At 43.7% G+C, this 15,041-nt stretch overlaps 1 protein-coding gene across 1 annotated transcript in view; it reads left to right on the forward strand.

Moving 5' to 3' along the window:
- Window positions 1–15,041, forward strand: part of LOC110535268 (low affinity immunoglobulin gamma Fc region receptor III-like) — a 128,279-nt gene that overhangs the window by 3,644 nt on the left and 109,594 nt on the right. Inside the window, exons 2-4 of the mRNA XM_036989223.1 lie at window positions 4,658–4,807; window positions 8,179–8,223; window positions 14,669–14,929. Coding sequence (XP_036845118.1) covers window positions 4,658–4,807; window positions 8,179–8,223; window positions 14,669–14,929 — 456 coding nt within the window. The remainder of the gene's footprint in view (window positions 1–4,657; window positions 4,808–8,178; window positions 8,224–14,668; window positions 14,930–15,041) is intronic.

Genomic DNA, 15,041 nt, shown 5'->3' on the forward strand with positions numbered 1-15,041 from the left:
ATCCCGTCAGTTGAGGATGCCTGGTCTTTCTTTAAAAGTAACTTCCTCACCATTTTAGATAAGCATGCTCCGTTCAAAAAATGCAGAACTAAGAACAGATATAGCCCCTGGTTCACTCCAGACCTGACTGCCCTCGACCAGCACAAAAACATCCTGTGGCGGACTGCAATAACATCGAATAGTCCCCGCGATATGCAACTGTTCAGGGAAGTCAGGAACCAATACACACAGTCAGTCAGGAAAGCTAAAGCCAACTTCTTCAGGCAGAAGTTTGCATCCTGTAGCTCCAACTCCAAAAAGTTCTGGGACACTGTGAAGTCCATGGAGAACAAGAGCACCTCCTCCCAGCTGCCCACTGCACTGAGGCTAGGTAACACGGTCACCACCAATAAATCCATGATTATCGAAAACTTCAACAAGCATTTCTCAACGGCTGGCCATGCCTTCCGCCTGGCTACTCCAACCTCGGCCAACAGCCCCCCCCCCCCCCCCGCAGCTACTCGCCCAAGCCTCTCCAGGTTCTCCTTTACCCAAATCCAGATAGCAGATGTTCTGAAAGAGCTGCAAAACCTGGACCCGTACAAATCAGCTGGGCTTGACAATCTGGACCCTCTATTCCTGAAACTATCCGCCGCCATTGTCGCAACCCCTATTACCAGCCTGTTCAACCTCTCTTTCATATCGTCTGAGATCCCCAAGGATTGGAAAGCTGCCGCAGTCATCACCCTCTTCAAAGGGGGCGACACCCTGGACCCAAACTGCTACAGACCTATATCCATCCTGCCCTGCCTATCTAAGGTCTTCGAAAGCCAAGTCAACGAACAGGTCACTGACCATCTCGAATCCCACCGTACCTTCTCCACTGTGCAATCTGGTTTCCGAGCCGGTCACGGGTGTACCTCAGCCACGCTCAAGGTACTAAACGATATCATAACCGCCATCGATAAAAGACAGTACTGTGCAGCCGTCTTCATAGACCTTGCCAAGGCTTTCGACTCTGTCAATCACCGTATTCTTATCGGCAGACTCAGTAGCCTCGGTTTCTCGGATGACTGCCTTGCCTGGTTCACCAATTACTTTGCAGACAGAGTTCAGTGTGTCAAATCGGAGGGCATGCTGTCCGGTCCTCTGGCAGTCTCTATGGGGGTGCCACAGGGTTCAATTCTCGGGCCGACTCTTTTCTCTGTATATATCAATGATGTTTCTCATGCTGCGGGCGATTCCCTGATCCACCTCTACGCAGACGACACCATTCTATATACTTCCGGCCCGTCCTTGAACACTGTGCTATCTAACCTCCAAACGAGCTTCAATGAAATACAGCACTCCTTCCGTGGCCTCCAACTGCTCTTAAACGCTAGTAAAACCAAATGCATGCTTTTCAACCGTTCGCTGCCTGCACCCGCACGCCTGACCAGCATCACCACCCTGGATGGTTCCGACCTTGAATATGTGGACATCTATAAGTACCTAGGTGTCTGGCTAGACTCTAAACTCTCCTTCCAGACCCATATCAAACATCTCCAATCGAAAATCAAATCAAGAGTCGGCTTTCTATTCCGCAACAAAGCCTCCTTCACTCACGCCGCCAAACTTACCCTAGTAAAACTGACTATCCTACCGATCCTCGAATCTTCGGCGAGGAATAGCTACAAAATAGCTACAAAATAGCTTCCAACACTCTACTCAGCAAACTGGATGCAGTTTATCACAGTGCCATCCGTTTTGTCACTAACGCACCTTATACCATCCACCACTGCGACCTGTATGCTCTAGTCGGCTGGCCTTCGCTACATATTCGTCGCCAGACCCACTGGCTCCAGGTCATCTACAAGTCCATGCTAGGTGAAGCTCCGCCTTATCTCAGTTCACTGGTCACGATGGCAACACTCACCCGTAGCACGCGCTCCAGCAGGTGTATCTCACTGATCATCCCTAAAGCCAACACCTCATTTGGCCGCCTTTCGTTCCAGTTCTCTGCTGCATGTGACTGGAACGAATTGCAAAAATCGCTGAAGTTGGAGACTTTTATCTCCCTCACCAATTTCAAACATCTGCTATCTGAGCAGCTAACCGGTCGCTTCCTTTTTTGGTTGTAGAATTGAACATCTTTTTTGGATTTTGATAATTAGCGGTTGTCGACCTAATTCTGCACTGCATGCATTAATTTGTGTTTTATGTTGTACACAGAGGATATTCTTGCAGAATTCTCCGTGCACAGTCTCAATTTGGTGCATGTTCCATTTAATCAATTCTTGGTTGGTGAACGGACTCCAAACCGTAGAGGGCAATGTGTTCTATAACTGATTAAAATATATTTTTTTGCCAGATCCTAATTGGTATGTTGAATTCTATGTTCCTTTTGATGGCATAGAAGGCCCTTCTTGCCTTGTCTCTCAGATCCTGTGGCTTTAAGGGTATGTACAGTTTTGTTGTGTGCTCTAGGGTAACAGTGTCTAGATGGAATTTGGAATTTGGAACACCATTTTTTTGTCTTACTAAGATTTACTCTCAGGGCCCAGGTCTGACAGAATCTTTGCAGAAGATCTATGTGCTGCTGTAGAACCTCCTTGGTTGGTGGCAGAAGCACCAGATCATCAGCAAACAGTACACATTTGACTTCAGATCCTAGTAAGGTGAGGCCGGATGCTGCAGACTGTTGTAGTGCCTTCGCCAATTCATTGCTATATATGTTGAAGAGAGTGGGGCTCAAGCTGCATCCCTGTGTCACGCCCTGGTCGAAATATATTATGTTTGTCTTCATTTATTTGGTCAGGCCAGGGTGTGGCATGGGTTTTGTATGTGGTGTGTTTTGTCTTGGGGTTTTTGTTAGGTATTGGGTTTGTATTATAGTAGGGGTATCTAGCATAGTCTATGGTTGTCTGGAATGGTTCTCAATCAGAGGCAGGTGTTTATCGTTGTCTCTGATTGGGAACCATATTTAGGCAGCCATATTCTTTGAGTGTTTCGTGGGTGATTGTTCCTGTCTTTGTGTTTGCACCAGATAGGGCTGTTTTCAGTTCTCACGTTTATTGTTTTCGTTAGTTTATTCATGTATAGTTTTTCTTCATTAAACAAACATGAATCATCATCACGCCACATTTTGGTCCGCCTCTCCTTCAACTAAAGAGAACCGTTACAGAATCACCCACCACAACAGGACCAAGCGGCTTGTCAACAGGCAGGAGCAGCAGGAGAAGCAACAGCAGCAGCAGGAGATACAAAAAGAGGAGTACTGGACATGGGAGGATGAATTGGATGGTAAAGGACCCTGGGCACAGCCTGGAGAATATCGCCGCACTAAAGAAGAACTGGAGGCGGCGAAAGCAGAGTGGCGCTGGTATGAGGAGGCAGCACGGCGACGCGGATGGAGGCCCGAGAGTCAGCCCCAAAAATTTATTGGGGGGGGGGCTCACAGGGAGTATGGCTACGCCAGGTAGGAGACCTGTGCAAACTCCCTGTGCTTACCGGGGGGCTAGAGAGACCGGACAGGCACCGTGTTATGCTGAAGTGCGCACGGTGTCCCCAGTGCGGGTGCATAGCCCGGTGCGGTATATTCCAGCACCGCGTATCGGCCGGGCTAGATTGAGCGTCGAGCCAAATGCCATGAAGCCGGCTCTACGCATCTGGTCCCCAGTGCGTCTCCTTGGGCCGGCTTACATGGCACCAGCCTTGCGCACGGTGTCCCCGGATCGCCTGCATAGCCCAGTGCGGGCTATTCCACCTCGCCGCACTGGCAGAGCGACCGGGAGTATTCAACCAGGTAAGGTTGGGCAGGCTCAGTGCTCAAGAGCTCCAGTGCGCCTGCACGGTCCGGTCTACCCGGTACCACCTCCACGCACCAGCCCTCCGGTGGCAGCTCCCCGCACCAGGCTTCCTGTGCGTGTCCTCGGCCCAGTACCACCAGTGCCAGCACCACGCATCAGGCCTACAGTGCGCCTCGCATCTCCAGCGCTGCCAGAGCCTTTCTCCTCTCCTGCGCTGCCGGAGTCTCCCGCCTGTTTAGCGCAGCCAGAGCCTTCCTCCTCTCCTTCGCTGCCGGAGCCTTCCTCCTCTCCTTCGCTGCCAGAGTCTCCCGCCTGTTCAGCGCAGCCAGAGCTGCCAGCCTGCATGGAGCAGCCTGAGCTGTCAGTCTGCATGGAGCAGCCAGAGCTGTTAGTCTGCATGGAGCAGCCTGAGATGTCAGTCTGCATGGAGCAGCCAGAGCTGTCAGTCTGCATGGAGCAGCCAGAGCTGTCAGTCTGCATGGAGCAGCCAGAGCTGTCAGTCTGCATGGAGCAGCCAGAGCTGTCAGTCTGCAAGGAGCTGTCAGTTTGCAAGGAGCCGCCAGAGCTGCCAGTCTGCAAGAAGCCGCCAGAGCTGTCAGTCTACATGGAGCAGCCAGAGCCGCCAGTCTGCCAGGATCCGCCAGTCAGCCAGACTCTTCCAGATCTGCCAGTCAGCCAGACTCTTCCAGATCTGCCAGTCAGCCAGACTCTTCCAGATCTGCCAGTCAGCCAGACTCTTCCAGATCCGCCAGTCAACCAGACTCTTCCAGATCCGCCAGTCAGCCTGGATCTGCCAGAACCGCCAGCCAGCCAGGATCTGCCGGATCCAACTACCTGCCTGAGCTTCCCCTCAGTGCTGAGCTTCCCCTCAGTGCTGAGCTTCCTCTCAGTGCTGGGCATCCTCTCAGTGCTGGGCATCCTCTCAGTGCTGGGCATCCTCTCAGTGCTGGGCATCCTCTCAGTGCTGAGCTTCCCTTCTGTGCTGAGCTTCCCTTCTGTGCTGAGCTTCCCTTCAGTGCTGAGCTTCCCCTCAGTGCCGAGTTTCCGCTCAGTGCCGAGCTGCCCCTCAGTGCCGAGCTGCCCCTCAGTCCCGAGCTGCCCCTCAGTCCCGAGCTGCCCCTCAGTCCCGAGCTGCCCCTCAGTCCAGTGGGGTTCTGGGTGAGGACTACTAGGCCATGGTCGGCGGCGAGGGTGGACTATCCAGGGACGCGAGGAGGAGGGACTAAGACATTGATAGAGTGGGGTCCACGTCCCGCGCCGGAGCCGCCACCATGGACAGACGCCCACCCGGACCCTCCCTATTGTTTTGATGTGCGCCCGGGAGTCCGCACCTTAGGGGGGGGGGGGGGTTCTGTCACGCCCTGGTTGAAATATATTATGTTGTCTTCATTTATTTGGTCAGGCCAGGGTGTGGCATGGGTTTTGTATGTGGTGTGTTTTGTCTTGGGGTTTTTGTTAGGTATTGGGTTTGTATTATAGTAGGGGTATCTAGCATAGTCTATGGCTGTCTGGAATGGTTCTCAATCAGAGGCAGGTGTTTATCGTTGTCTCTGATTGGGAACCATATTTAGGCAGCCATATTCTTTGAGTGTTTCGTGGGTGATTGTTCCTGTCTTTGTGTTTGCACCAGATAGGGCTGTTTTGAGTTCTCACGTTTATTGTTTTCGTTAGTTTATTCATGTATAGTTTTTCTTCATTAAACAAACATGAATCATCATCACGCCACATTTTGGTCCGCCTCTCCTTCAACTAAAGAGAACCGTTACACCCTGTCTCACCCCACGACCCTGTGGAAATAAATGTGTGTTTACTGCCAATTTTAACCGCACACCTGTTGTTTGTGTACATTAATTTTATAATGTTGTATGTATTTTCCCCAACACTACTTTCCATCAATTTGTGTAGCAGGCCCTCATGCCAAATTGAGTCAAACACTTTTTTTTTGCATGTGCAGGGTGAATACTTGATCTGTCGTATGATAATTTGGTAAATATCCAATTTGACATTTGCTCAGTATATTGTTTTCTGAGGAAATGTACAAGTCTGTTGTTAACGATATTACAGAGCCCTCTGTCTCTCCATCTCTCTCTCTGTCTCTCTCTCTATCTATCTCTCTCTGAACCTCCATGTCTCTCTCTCTGTCTCTCTCGCTCTACCTCTCTCTGAACCTCCCTGTCTTTCTCTCTCTGTCTCACTTCTCTGTGTCTCTCTTCTTTCTAGACCCTTTCTGTCACACATCTTTCACACCTCATTCTCAGCACAGAGGAAGTATAGATGGGTAGTGGAGAGGTGGGGTGGGGGATTGACAGGCTACAAGTCACGAGAGTTTAGAGAGAGTTACTGATCGACACGTTGAGATGGAATGCACCTGTCTTCTACTCTGTGAGTTTAATAATATCTATATGCTTTAATATATGTATGGTTTAATATCTATATAGTTTAATATCTATATAGTTTCATATCTGTATAGTTTAATATCTGTACAGTTTAATATCTATATAGTTTAATATCTATATAGTTTAATATCTATATGGTTTAATATCTATGTAGTTCAATATCTATATAGTTTAATATCTTTCTCATTTAATATCTATATAGTTCAATATCTTTCTAGTTTAATATCTATATAGTTTAATATCTATATAGTTTAATATCTATATAGTTTAATATCTATATAGTTTAATATCTGTATAGTTTAATAAAAATATGATTTAATATCTATATAGTTTACTGTCTATATAGTTTAATATCTATATAGTTTACTGTCTATATAGTTTAATATCTATATAGTTTACTGTCTATGTAGTTTAATATCTATATAGTTTAATATCTATATAGTTTAATATCTATATAGTTTACTGTCTATATAGTTTAATATCTATATAGTTTACTGTCTATATAGTTTAATATCTATATAGTTTAATATCTGTATGGTTTAATATAAATATGGTTTAATATCGGTATAGTTTAATATCTAAATAGTTTAATGTCTGTATAGTTTAATATTTGTATGGTTTGCATGGTTTAATATATGTTTGGCTTAATATCTTTATGGTTTAATATCTTTATGGTTTAATATCTTTATGGTTTAATATCTTTATGGTTTAATATCTGTACGGCTCAATATACAGTTGAAGTCGGAAGTTTACATTCACCTTAGCCAAATACATTTCAACTCAGTTTTTCACTATTCCAGTCATTTTATCGTAGTAAAAATCTCCAGTCTTAGGTCAGTTAGGATCCCCACTTTAATATAAGATTGTGAAATTTCGGAATAATAGTAGAGTGAATGATTTATTTCAGCTTTAGAAATTCAACTGAAAATTCTGAAATTAATATCTGTGGTACAGCCCAGTGTGTACATCATGTACCATAGTGATAGTTCTCTCTGTGTGTTTCAGTGTGTACATCATGTACCATAGTGATAGTTCTCTCTGTGTGTTTCAGTGTTTACATCATGTACCATAGTGATAGTTCTCTCAGTGTGTTTCAGTGTTTACATCATGTACCATAGTGATAGTTCTCTCTGTGTGTTTCAGTGTGTACATCATGTACCATAGTGATAGTTCTCTCTGTGTGTTTCAGTGTTTACATCATGTACCATAGTGATAGTTCTCTATGTGTGTTTCAGTGTTTACATCATGTACCATAGTGATAGTTCTCTCTGTGTGTTTCAGTGTTTACATCATGAACCATAGTGATAGTTCTCTCTGTGTGTTTCAGTGTTTCCATCATGAACCATAGTGATAGTTCTCTCTGTGTGTTTCAGTGTTTCCATCATGTACCATAGTGATAGTTCTCTCTGTGTGTTTCAGTGTTTACATCATGAACCATAGTGATAGTTCTCTCTGTGTGTTTCAGTGTTTCCATCATGTACCATAGTGATAGTTCTCTCTGTGTGTTTCAGTGTTTACATCATGTACCATAGTGATAGTTCTCTCTGTGTGTTTCAGTGTTTCCATCATGTACCATAGTGATAGTTATCTCTGTGTGTTTCAGTGTTTACATCATGTACCATAGTGATAGTTATCTCTGTGTGTTTCAGTGTTTACATCATGTACCATAGTGATAGTTCTCTCTGTGTGTTTCAGTGTTTACATCATGTACCATAGTGATAGTTCTCTCTGTGCGTTTCAGTGTTTACATCATGTACCATAGTGATAGTTCTCTCTGTGTGTTTCAGTGTTTACATCATGTACCATAGTGATAGTTCTCTCTGTGTGTATCAGTGTTTACATCATGTACCATAGTGATAGTTCTCTCTGTGTGTTTCAGTGTTTACATCATGTACCATAGTGATAGTTCTCTCTGTGTGTTTCAGTGTTTCCATCATGTACCATAGTGATAGTTCTCTCTGTGTTTCAGTGTTTACATCATGTACCATAGTGATAGTTCTCTCTGTGTGTTTCAGTGCTGTTGAGTACACTGGTATACTGTAGCCTCGGACAAGGTGGAGGTGAGTACATTTCTCTATATTCATCACCTGTTCTATAATCCCCTCCTCCTCTTCTCCTCCTCCTCTTCTCCTCCTCTGCACTTCTTCTCCTCTTCTCCTCATCTTCTCCTCTCCTCCTCTTACTCCTTTTCTCCTCTCTCCTCCTCCTCATCTCCTCCTCCTCCTCTTCTCCTTTTCTCATATTTTTCCTCCATCTTTCTCCTCTCATAGAAAATTCTAATTACATTGTGTTTGATCATGTTAGTACAGCCTGTATGTGTCAAACATCTCAGAGTGCTCATCTGGGATCTGGTCCCCCTGTCTGTCCATGTATGTTATTCATTGTACAGGCCCTGTATCTCAGAGTGCTGATCTGGGATCAGGTCCCCCTGTCTGCCCATGTATGTTATTCATTGTGATCTAAAACTCAAAATAACTGATGAATACAGTAATATAACTGATGAATACAGTAATATAACTGATGATACCACTGGGTGAAAATAGAACAGTAGTGTTGAATACAGTAATATAACTGTTGAATACAGTAATATAACTGATGATACCACTGGGTGTAAATAGAACAGTAGTGATGAATACAGTAATATAACTGATACCATTTGGTGAAAATAGAACAGTAGTGATAAATACAGTAATATAACTGATGAATACAGTAATATAACTGCTGAATACAGTAATATAACTGATGAATACAGTAATAAAACTGATACCATTGGGTGAACATAGAACAGTAGTGATGAATACAGTAATATAACTGATGATACCACTGGGTGTAAATAGAACAGTAGTGATGAATACAGTAATATAACTGATGAATACAGTAATATTACTGATGAATACAGTAATATAACTGATGATACCACTGGGTGAAAATAGTACAGTAGTGATGAATACAGTAATATAACTGATGAATACAGTAATGTAACTGATGAATACAGTAATATAACTGATGAATACAGTAATATAACTGACAATGCCACTGGGTGAAAATAGAACAGTATTGATGAATACAGTAATATAACTGATGAATACAGTAATATAACTGATGATACCACTGGGTGATAGTAGAGCAGTAGTGATGAATACAGTAATATAACTGATGAATACAGTAATATAACTGACAATGCCACTGGGTGAAAATAGAACAGTATTGATTAATACAGTAATATAACTGATGAAAACAGTAATATAACTGATGATACCACTGGGTGATAGTAGAGCAGTAGTGATGAATACAGTAATATAACTGATGAATACAGTAATATAACTGATGATACCACTGGGTGTAAATAGAACAGTAGTGATGAATACAATAATATAACTGATACCATTTGGTGAAAATAGAACAGTAGTGATAAATACAGTAATATAACTGCTGAATACAGTAATATAACTGCTGAATACAGTAATATAACTGATGAATACAGTAATAAAACTGATACCATTGGGTGAACATAGAACAGTAGTGATGAATACAGTAATATAACTGATGATACCACTGGGTGTAAATAGAACAGTAGTGATGAATACAGTAATATAACTGATAACATTGGGTGAAATAGAACAGTAGTGATGAATACAATAATATAACTGATGAATACAGTAATATTACTGATGAATACAGTAATATAACTGATGATACCACTGGGTGAAAATAGTACAGTAGTGATGAGTACAGTAATATAACTGATGAATACAGTAATGTAACTGATGAATACAGTAATATAACTGATGAATACAGTAATATTACTGACAATGCCACTGGGCGAAAATAGAACAGTATTGATGAATACAGTAATATAACTGATGAATACAGTAATATAACTGATGATACCACTGGGTGATAGTAGAGCAGTAGTGATGAATACAGTAATGCAACTGATGAATACAGTAATATAACTGATGAATACAGTAATATAACTGATGATACCACTGGGTGAAAACAGAGCAGTAGTGATGAATACAGTTATTTAAATGATGAATAGTGATATATCTGATGAAAACAGTAATATAACTGTTGAAAACAGTAATATAACTGATGAATACAGTAATATAACTGCTGAATACAGTAATATAACTGATGAATACAGTAATATAACTGATGATACCACTGGGTGAAAACAGAGCAGTAGTGATGAATACAGTAATATTCCCTTCATGAAACATTCGACCATAACAGAGTTTCAGTAGCTAGAGGCTGCAGGGTCACACAAAACCCCAAGCCAATGACACAAACAAGCAGCCAATACAGAAAGATAAATGAGGTCCAAGCAGCACCACCCCCTGTTATTCTGAGCCTGGCAGGGTTGGTCCTACAAAAGACAAAGCAGCACCACCCCCTGTTATTCTGAACCTGGCAGGGTTGGTCCTACAAAGACAAAGCACCACCACCCCCTGTTATTCTGATCCTGGCAGGGTTGGTCCTACAAAGACAAAGCACCACCACCCCCTGTTATTCTGATCCTGGCAGGGTTGGTCCTACAATGCCTTGCGAAAGTATTCGGCCCCCTTGAACTTTGCGACCTTTTGCCACATTTCAGGCTTCAAACATAAAGATATAAAACTGTATTTTTTTGTGAAGAATCAACAACAAGTGGGACACAATCATGAAGTGGAACGACATTTATTGGATATTTCAAACTTTTTTAACAAATCAAAAACTGAAAAATTGGGCGTGCAAAATTATTCAGCCCCCTTAAGTTAATACTTTGTAGCGCCAACCGGTTGAAAGAATATCTGGGTCTGTTGGTCCACATGGACAAGTCTTACTGTGTAACTGACCGTTCTATTGTTGATAACTTAAATATTTAACCTTGATTTAACCAGGTAAGCTAGTTGAGATCAAGTTCGATTTTACAACTGCGACCTGGCCAAGATAAAGCAAAGCAGTGCGACACAAACAACAACATAGGAATAAACAAACGTACAGTCATTAACACAATATAAAAGTCTATATACAGTGTGTGCAAATGAAGATTTGGGAGGTAAGACATTAAATAGGTCGTAGTGTCGAAATAATTACAATTTAGCAATTTAACACTGGAGTGATAGATGTGTAGAAGATGAATGTGCAAGTAGAGATACTGGGGTGCAAAGGAGCAAAAATAAATACAGTGCCTTGCGAAAGTATATTCAGTGATTTCTGAAATTCATTCCAGTCATTGGCAGCAGAGAACTGGAAGGAAAGGCGGCCAAAGGAGGAATGGGCTTTGGGGGTGACCAGTAAAATATACCTGCTGGAGCACGTGCTACGGGTGGGTGTTGCTATGGTGACCAGTGCTACGCGTTTCTAATAAGAGACGTTTTCGACATTTGTAAACTGTCTGATGTGAACCTTACTTTGGATCAGGAGAAAACAATGAAAGCCTTTGGGTTTGGGGATGATTTTTTTATATATTTTTTTTTATCTTGGATGAGTTTACTGTATGCTGGGGCCTCATGTATGGTGAAGGTGGGGGGTGGTTTGAGCTGCCCCATCCCTGTCCAAAGGGGCATCAGGCAGGGATGCCCAATTTCAGGACAGTTATATTGTCTGGCAATTGAACCAATGCTTTGTTTTTTAGGAGTGAGGCTTACTGGTTTCTCTGTGCCAGGAGTAATGAAGGGTCCCACGAAAACAAAGAATACTAAGGTCAGGGCGATAGCACTGTCTGCATATGCAGATGACATGACCGTTTTTATTACAGGGGATGTTAAGATTCCCTCAAATGCTTTAAAGAGTTAATTTGGAAAATAGTGATTCACTGTGGGCTGGGTCCACTCCATGGTTACCAGGGGGGCAGAGATGGGGCAGAGATGGGATGAAGACTTGGGTGTTTTTCTTCGCTCTGATGTCTTACAAAAAATAACTGGGTGGGTGTGGTGGAGAAAGTGTATGCCAGATTGTCTAGGTGGAAATGGGTGCTACCCCAGCTGTCTGATAGGGGAAGGGTGCTGGTAGCCAATCACCTAGCCTGATTTTACAGCCACTGGGGGCCCTGATACAAGAGCTTCATTGGACCGTTGTCAATTTCTTCTGGTCTGGACAACATTGTATTAAAGCTGGTTCCTGTACCTGCCACTGCACGAGGGTGGGCCTGGTGGACATTTCTTCTAGGATCATGGCTTTCCAGCTCTAAGCAGCCGAGAGACTGTTGTACAGTGACGGTTCTAGCTGGGTGGATACAGCCTACACATTGATGAGGAGTGACAAGCACCTTTTCCTCTTAAAGCAAGAGGGGGTGATTTATCTAGCCTGACTCCATTCTATGAGTCTGTTATGCAGACTTGGAGAGTTTGACATGTCCCGTAAGGCCGGCACGACACCAGGGAAGTGGCCTTTTGAAGAGTCTCTTTGTCATAACACTGTCATCCAGTCCTGTGCTATGGGTTCAGCCAGCCTACATTCATGCCTGTTAGGTGTGGGGTGTACCAAGCTGGGTCATCTGATGCGGAGCAGGAGCAGATTGTTGGAGGAGCTGGGAGAAAGAGCAGGGATCCGATCATCTCCCCTACTGAGGAAGGTCGTCGCTGAGGTCTTTGACTCCTTGACAGTACTTCATCGGCTACTCGGATACATTGGATACTTCCTATTGTGATCGATGGACGGAGGGTCTGGATTATGTGTTCCCTGCACTGATTGTTAGTGCTGCGATGGCTGCGATGGGGGCATTAGAGGAGGACGTGGGGATGCTGCTTTCCTTCCTTACCCCTGGAGCTGGGGGAGTTCAAGGCGGTGGGAAAGAAGGGCATGTACATAATGTGTAAAAGTGTCCCATGCTTCTTCCTTGGAAGGGGTAAAATCGAAGAGGTGGGCGGGTGTGTTTGGTCCAGCTGCCTCCCCAAAAGGCTTTTCGCGATCATTATACAAACCGCCTATTTAAAAGAGCTGACCTACAATGGAGGATAATACATGGAGCCATAGCCACTAATATGCATCTGGTACACCTGGATCCTACAGTTGGGGAAGGCTGTCCATTCTGCATCTGGTACACCTGGATCCTACTGTTGGGGAGGGGTGTCCATTCTGTGCTGAGTCTGAAACTCTGGCACATCTGTTTTTTACTGTGTCCCAGGTTGGTCGGGATGATTGACCTGATCACTTCTTGGTTCTCAGCGCTGGGAGAGGTTTTCTCTTCCCAACTGTATATATTTGAGCCAAAGTACAGGTTTAGTCAAAAGGGTGTAGTTGTGTTGCTTAATTTTGTGTTTGGGGCAGCACAATTAGCGATATGGAAGACCTGTAAGAACAGTATTCGGGGACAGGGATGTGGTGGGAATGCTGGAGGGAATGTTGGCAGCGAGACTGAGGGTTGAGTTTGCCTATTATAAACTTGTCAACAATATTGATCTGTTTTTGAGTATATGGGGTATTCAGAGGCTGTTGTGTTTAGTTACTGTGGAGGAGGATTTGGAGATGTGTTTTTAAATGTGTAACTATGGTTTTGTATGAGTATTTATTGTGTTGTGGTGACACGAATATTACCGAAGGTGGCTCCCCTTCTTGTTCGGGTGTCGGCGGTCGTCGTCGCCGGTCTACTAGCTGCCACCGATCCTTTTGATCCGTGTTCGTTTGGTTTTGTCTAATTGGTTTCACCTGTTCATTGTTTGGTTGTTAGGGTGGGGTTATTTAAGTTCGTTCAGCCCGCTTCTGTTTGTGCGGGCTTGTTTTTTCTGTATTTGTGAGAGGTGTTATTGTTTGTTCGGTTTTCTCGCTGTCCTGGTATTTTACCTAAGGGTACTATATTGTTTTTAAAGTTACGCCTGTTTGGGTATACCATGTGGGCTCCCAGACCTAAAGATTATATAAATCTCTCTCTCTCTCCCTCTCTCTCTCTCTCTCTCGAACTCGGGTCTCCGGTGTGAGAAACAGTCACTTAGTAAACTGAGCCACTAATAGTCAGCAGAACCCAGAAGATGAGGCAGACACAGCAGTACTAGAGAGGTGATTTAATAAAGAAAAAAGGAAAAGATCTTCAGGCAAAAATATAAATCCACAACATCAAAAGTAATTCCAAGAGAAAAATGTATATCCTCCAAGACACAAGGAAAATCCACAAAGTGGTAAGAACAGCAGGGAAAAAACAAACCTCAAAAGAATAATCAAAAATAAACAAGAACAAAACCAGAAAATCCAACTAGAGAAACTAAAGTTCACAGCAAGTTCACAGAGCAAAGAACTGAGGAACACTAAGGGTTTAAATACATTCAAGGGAAATGAGGCACAGGTGCAAATAATAACTGGAAACAAGGGAAAAACAAAAGGGTCAAAAAAAGAAGCACAATGGGGGCATCTAGTACCCAAAGCCTGAACAATCCTGGCCAAATCCTGACTCTCTCTCTCTCTCTCTCTCTCTCGCTCTCTCGCTCTCTCCTCCAGCCTCTCTCTCTCCTCCAGCTTCTCTCTCTCCTCCAGCCTCTCTCTCTTCTCCAGCCTCTCTCTCTCCTCCAGCCTCTCTCTCTCCTCCAGCCTCTCTGAGTGTCAGTCCTGACAGATCTCAGTTCTTTGAATTTGAGTCTGTCTCTCTGAGCTGTGAGGTTCAGGGGAACTCTACTGGATGGAGAGTGGTGAGGAACCCAGAGAGAGGGAATGTTTCAGAGTGTAATACTGACTGGGGAAAACAACAAGGGTCTTCATGCATCGTGTCACTAATAAAATCATCCAGTGGAGTGTACTGGTGTGAGTCTGGGTCTGGAGAACACAGCAATGCTGTCAACATCACAGTACATGGTATGTCCACAAACATCATCTACTAACATTAGAGTGTTTAGTTGTTAATCTGGTTTCAGATAGCTGATGTTAGGTTTATACAGTTGAAGTCAGAAGTTTACATACACCTTAG

The sequence above is a fragment of the Oncorhynchus mykiss genome, chromosome 9 (assembly GCF_013265735.2).
Source record: "Oncorhynchus mykiss isolate Arlee chromosome 9, USDA_OmykA_1.1, whole genome shotgun sequence".
Taxonomy (NCBI): Eukaryota; Metazoa; Chordata; class Actinopteri; order Salmoniformes; family Salmonidae; genus Oncorhynchus; species Oncorhynchus mykiss.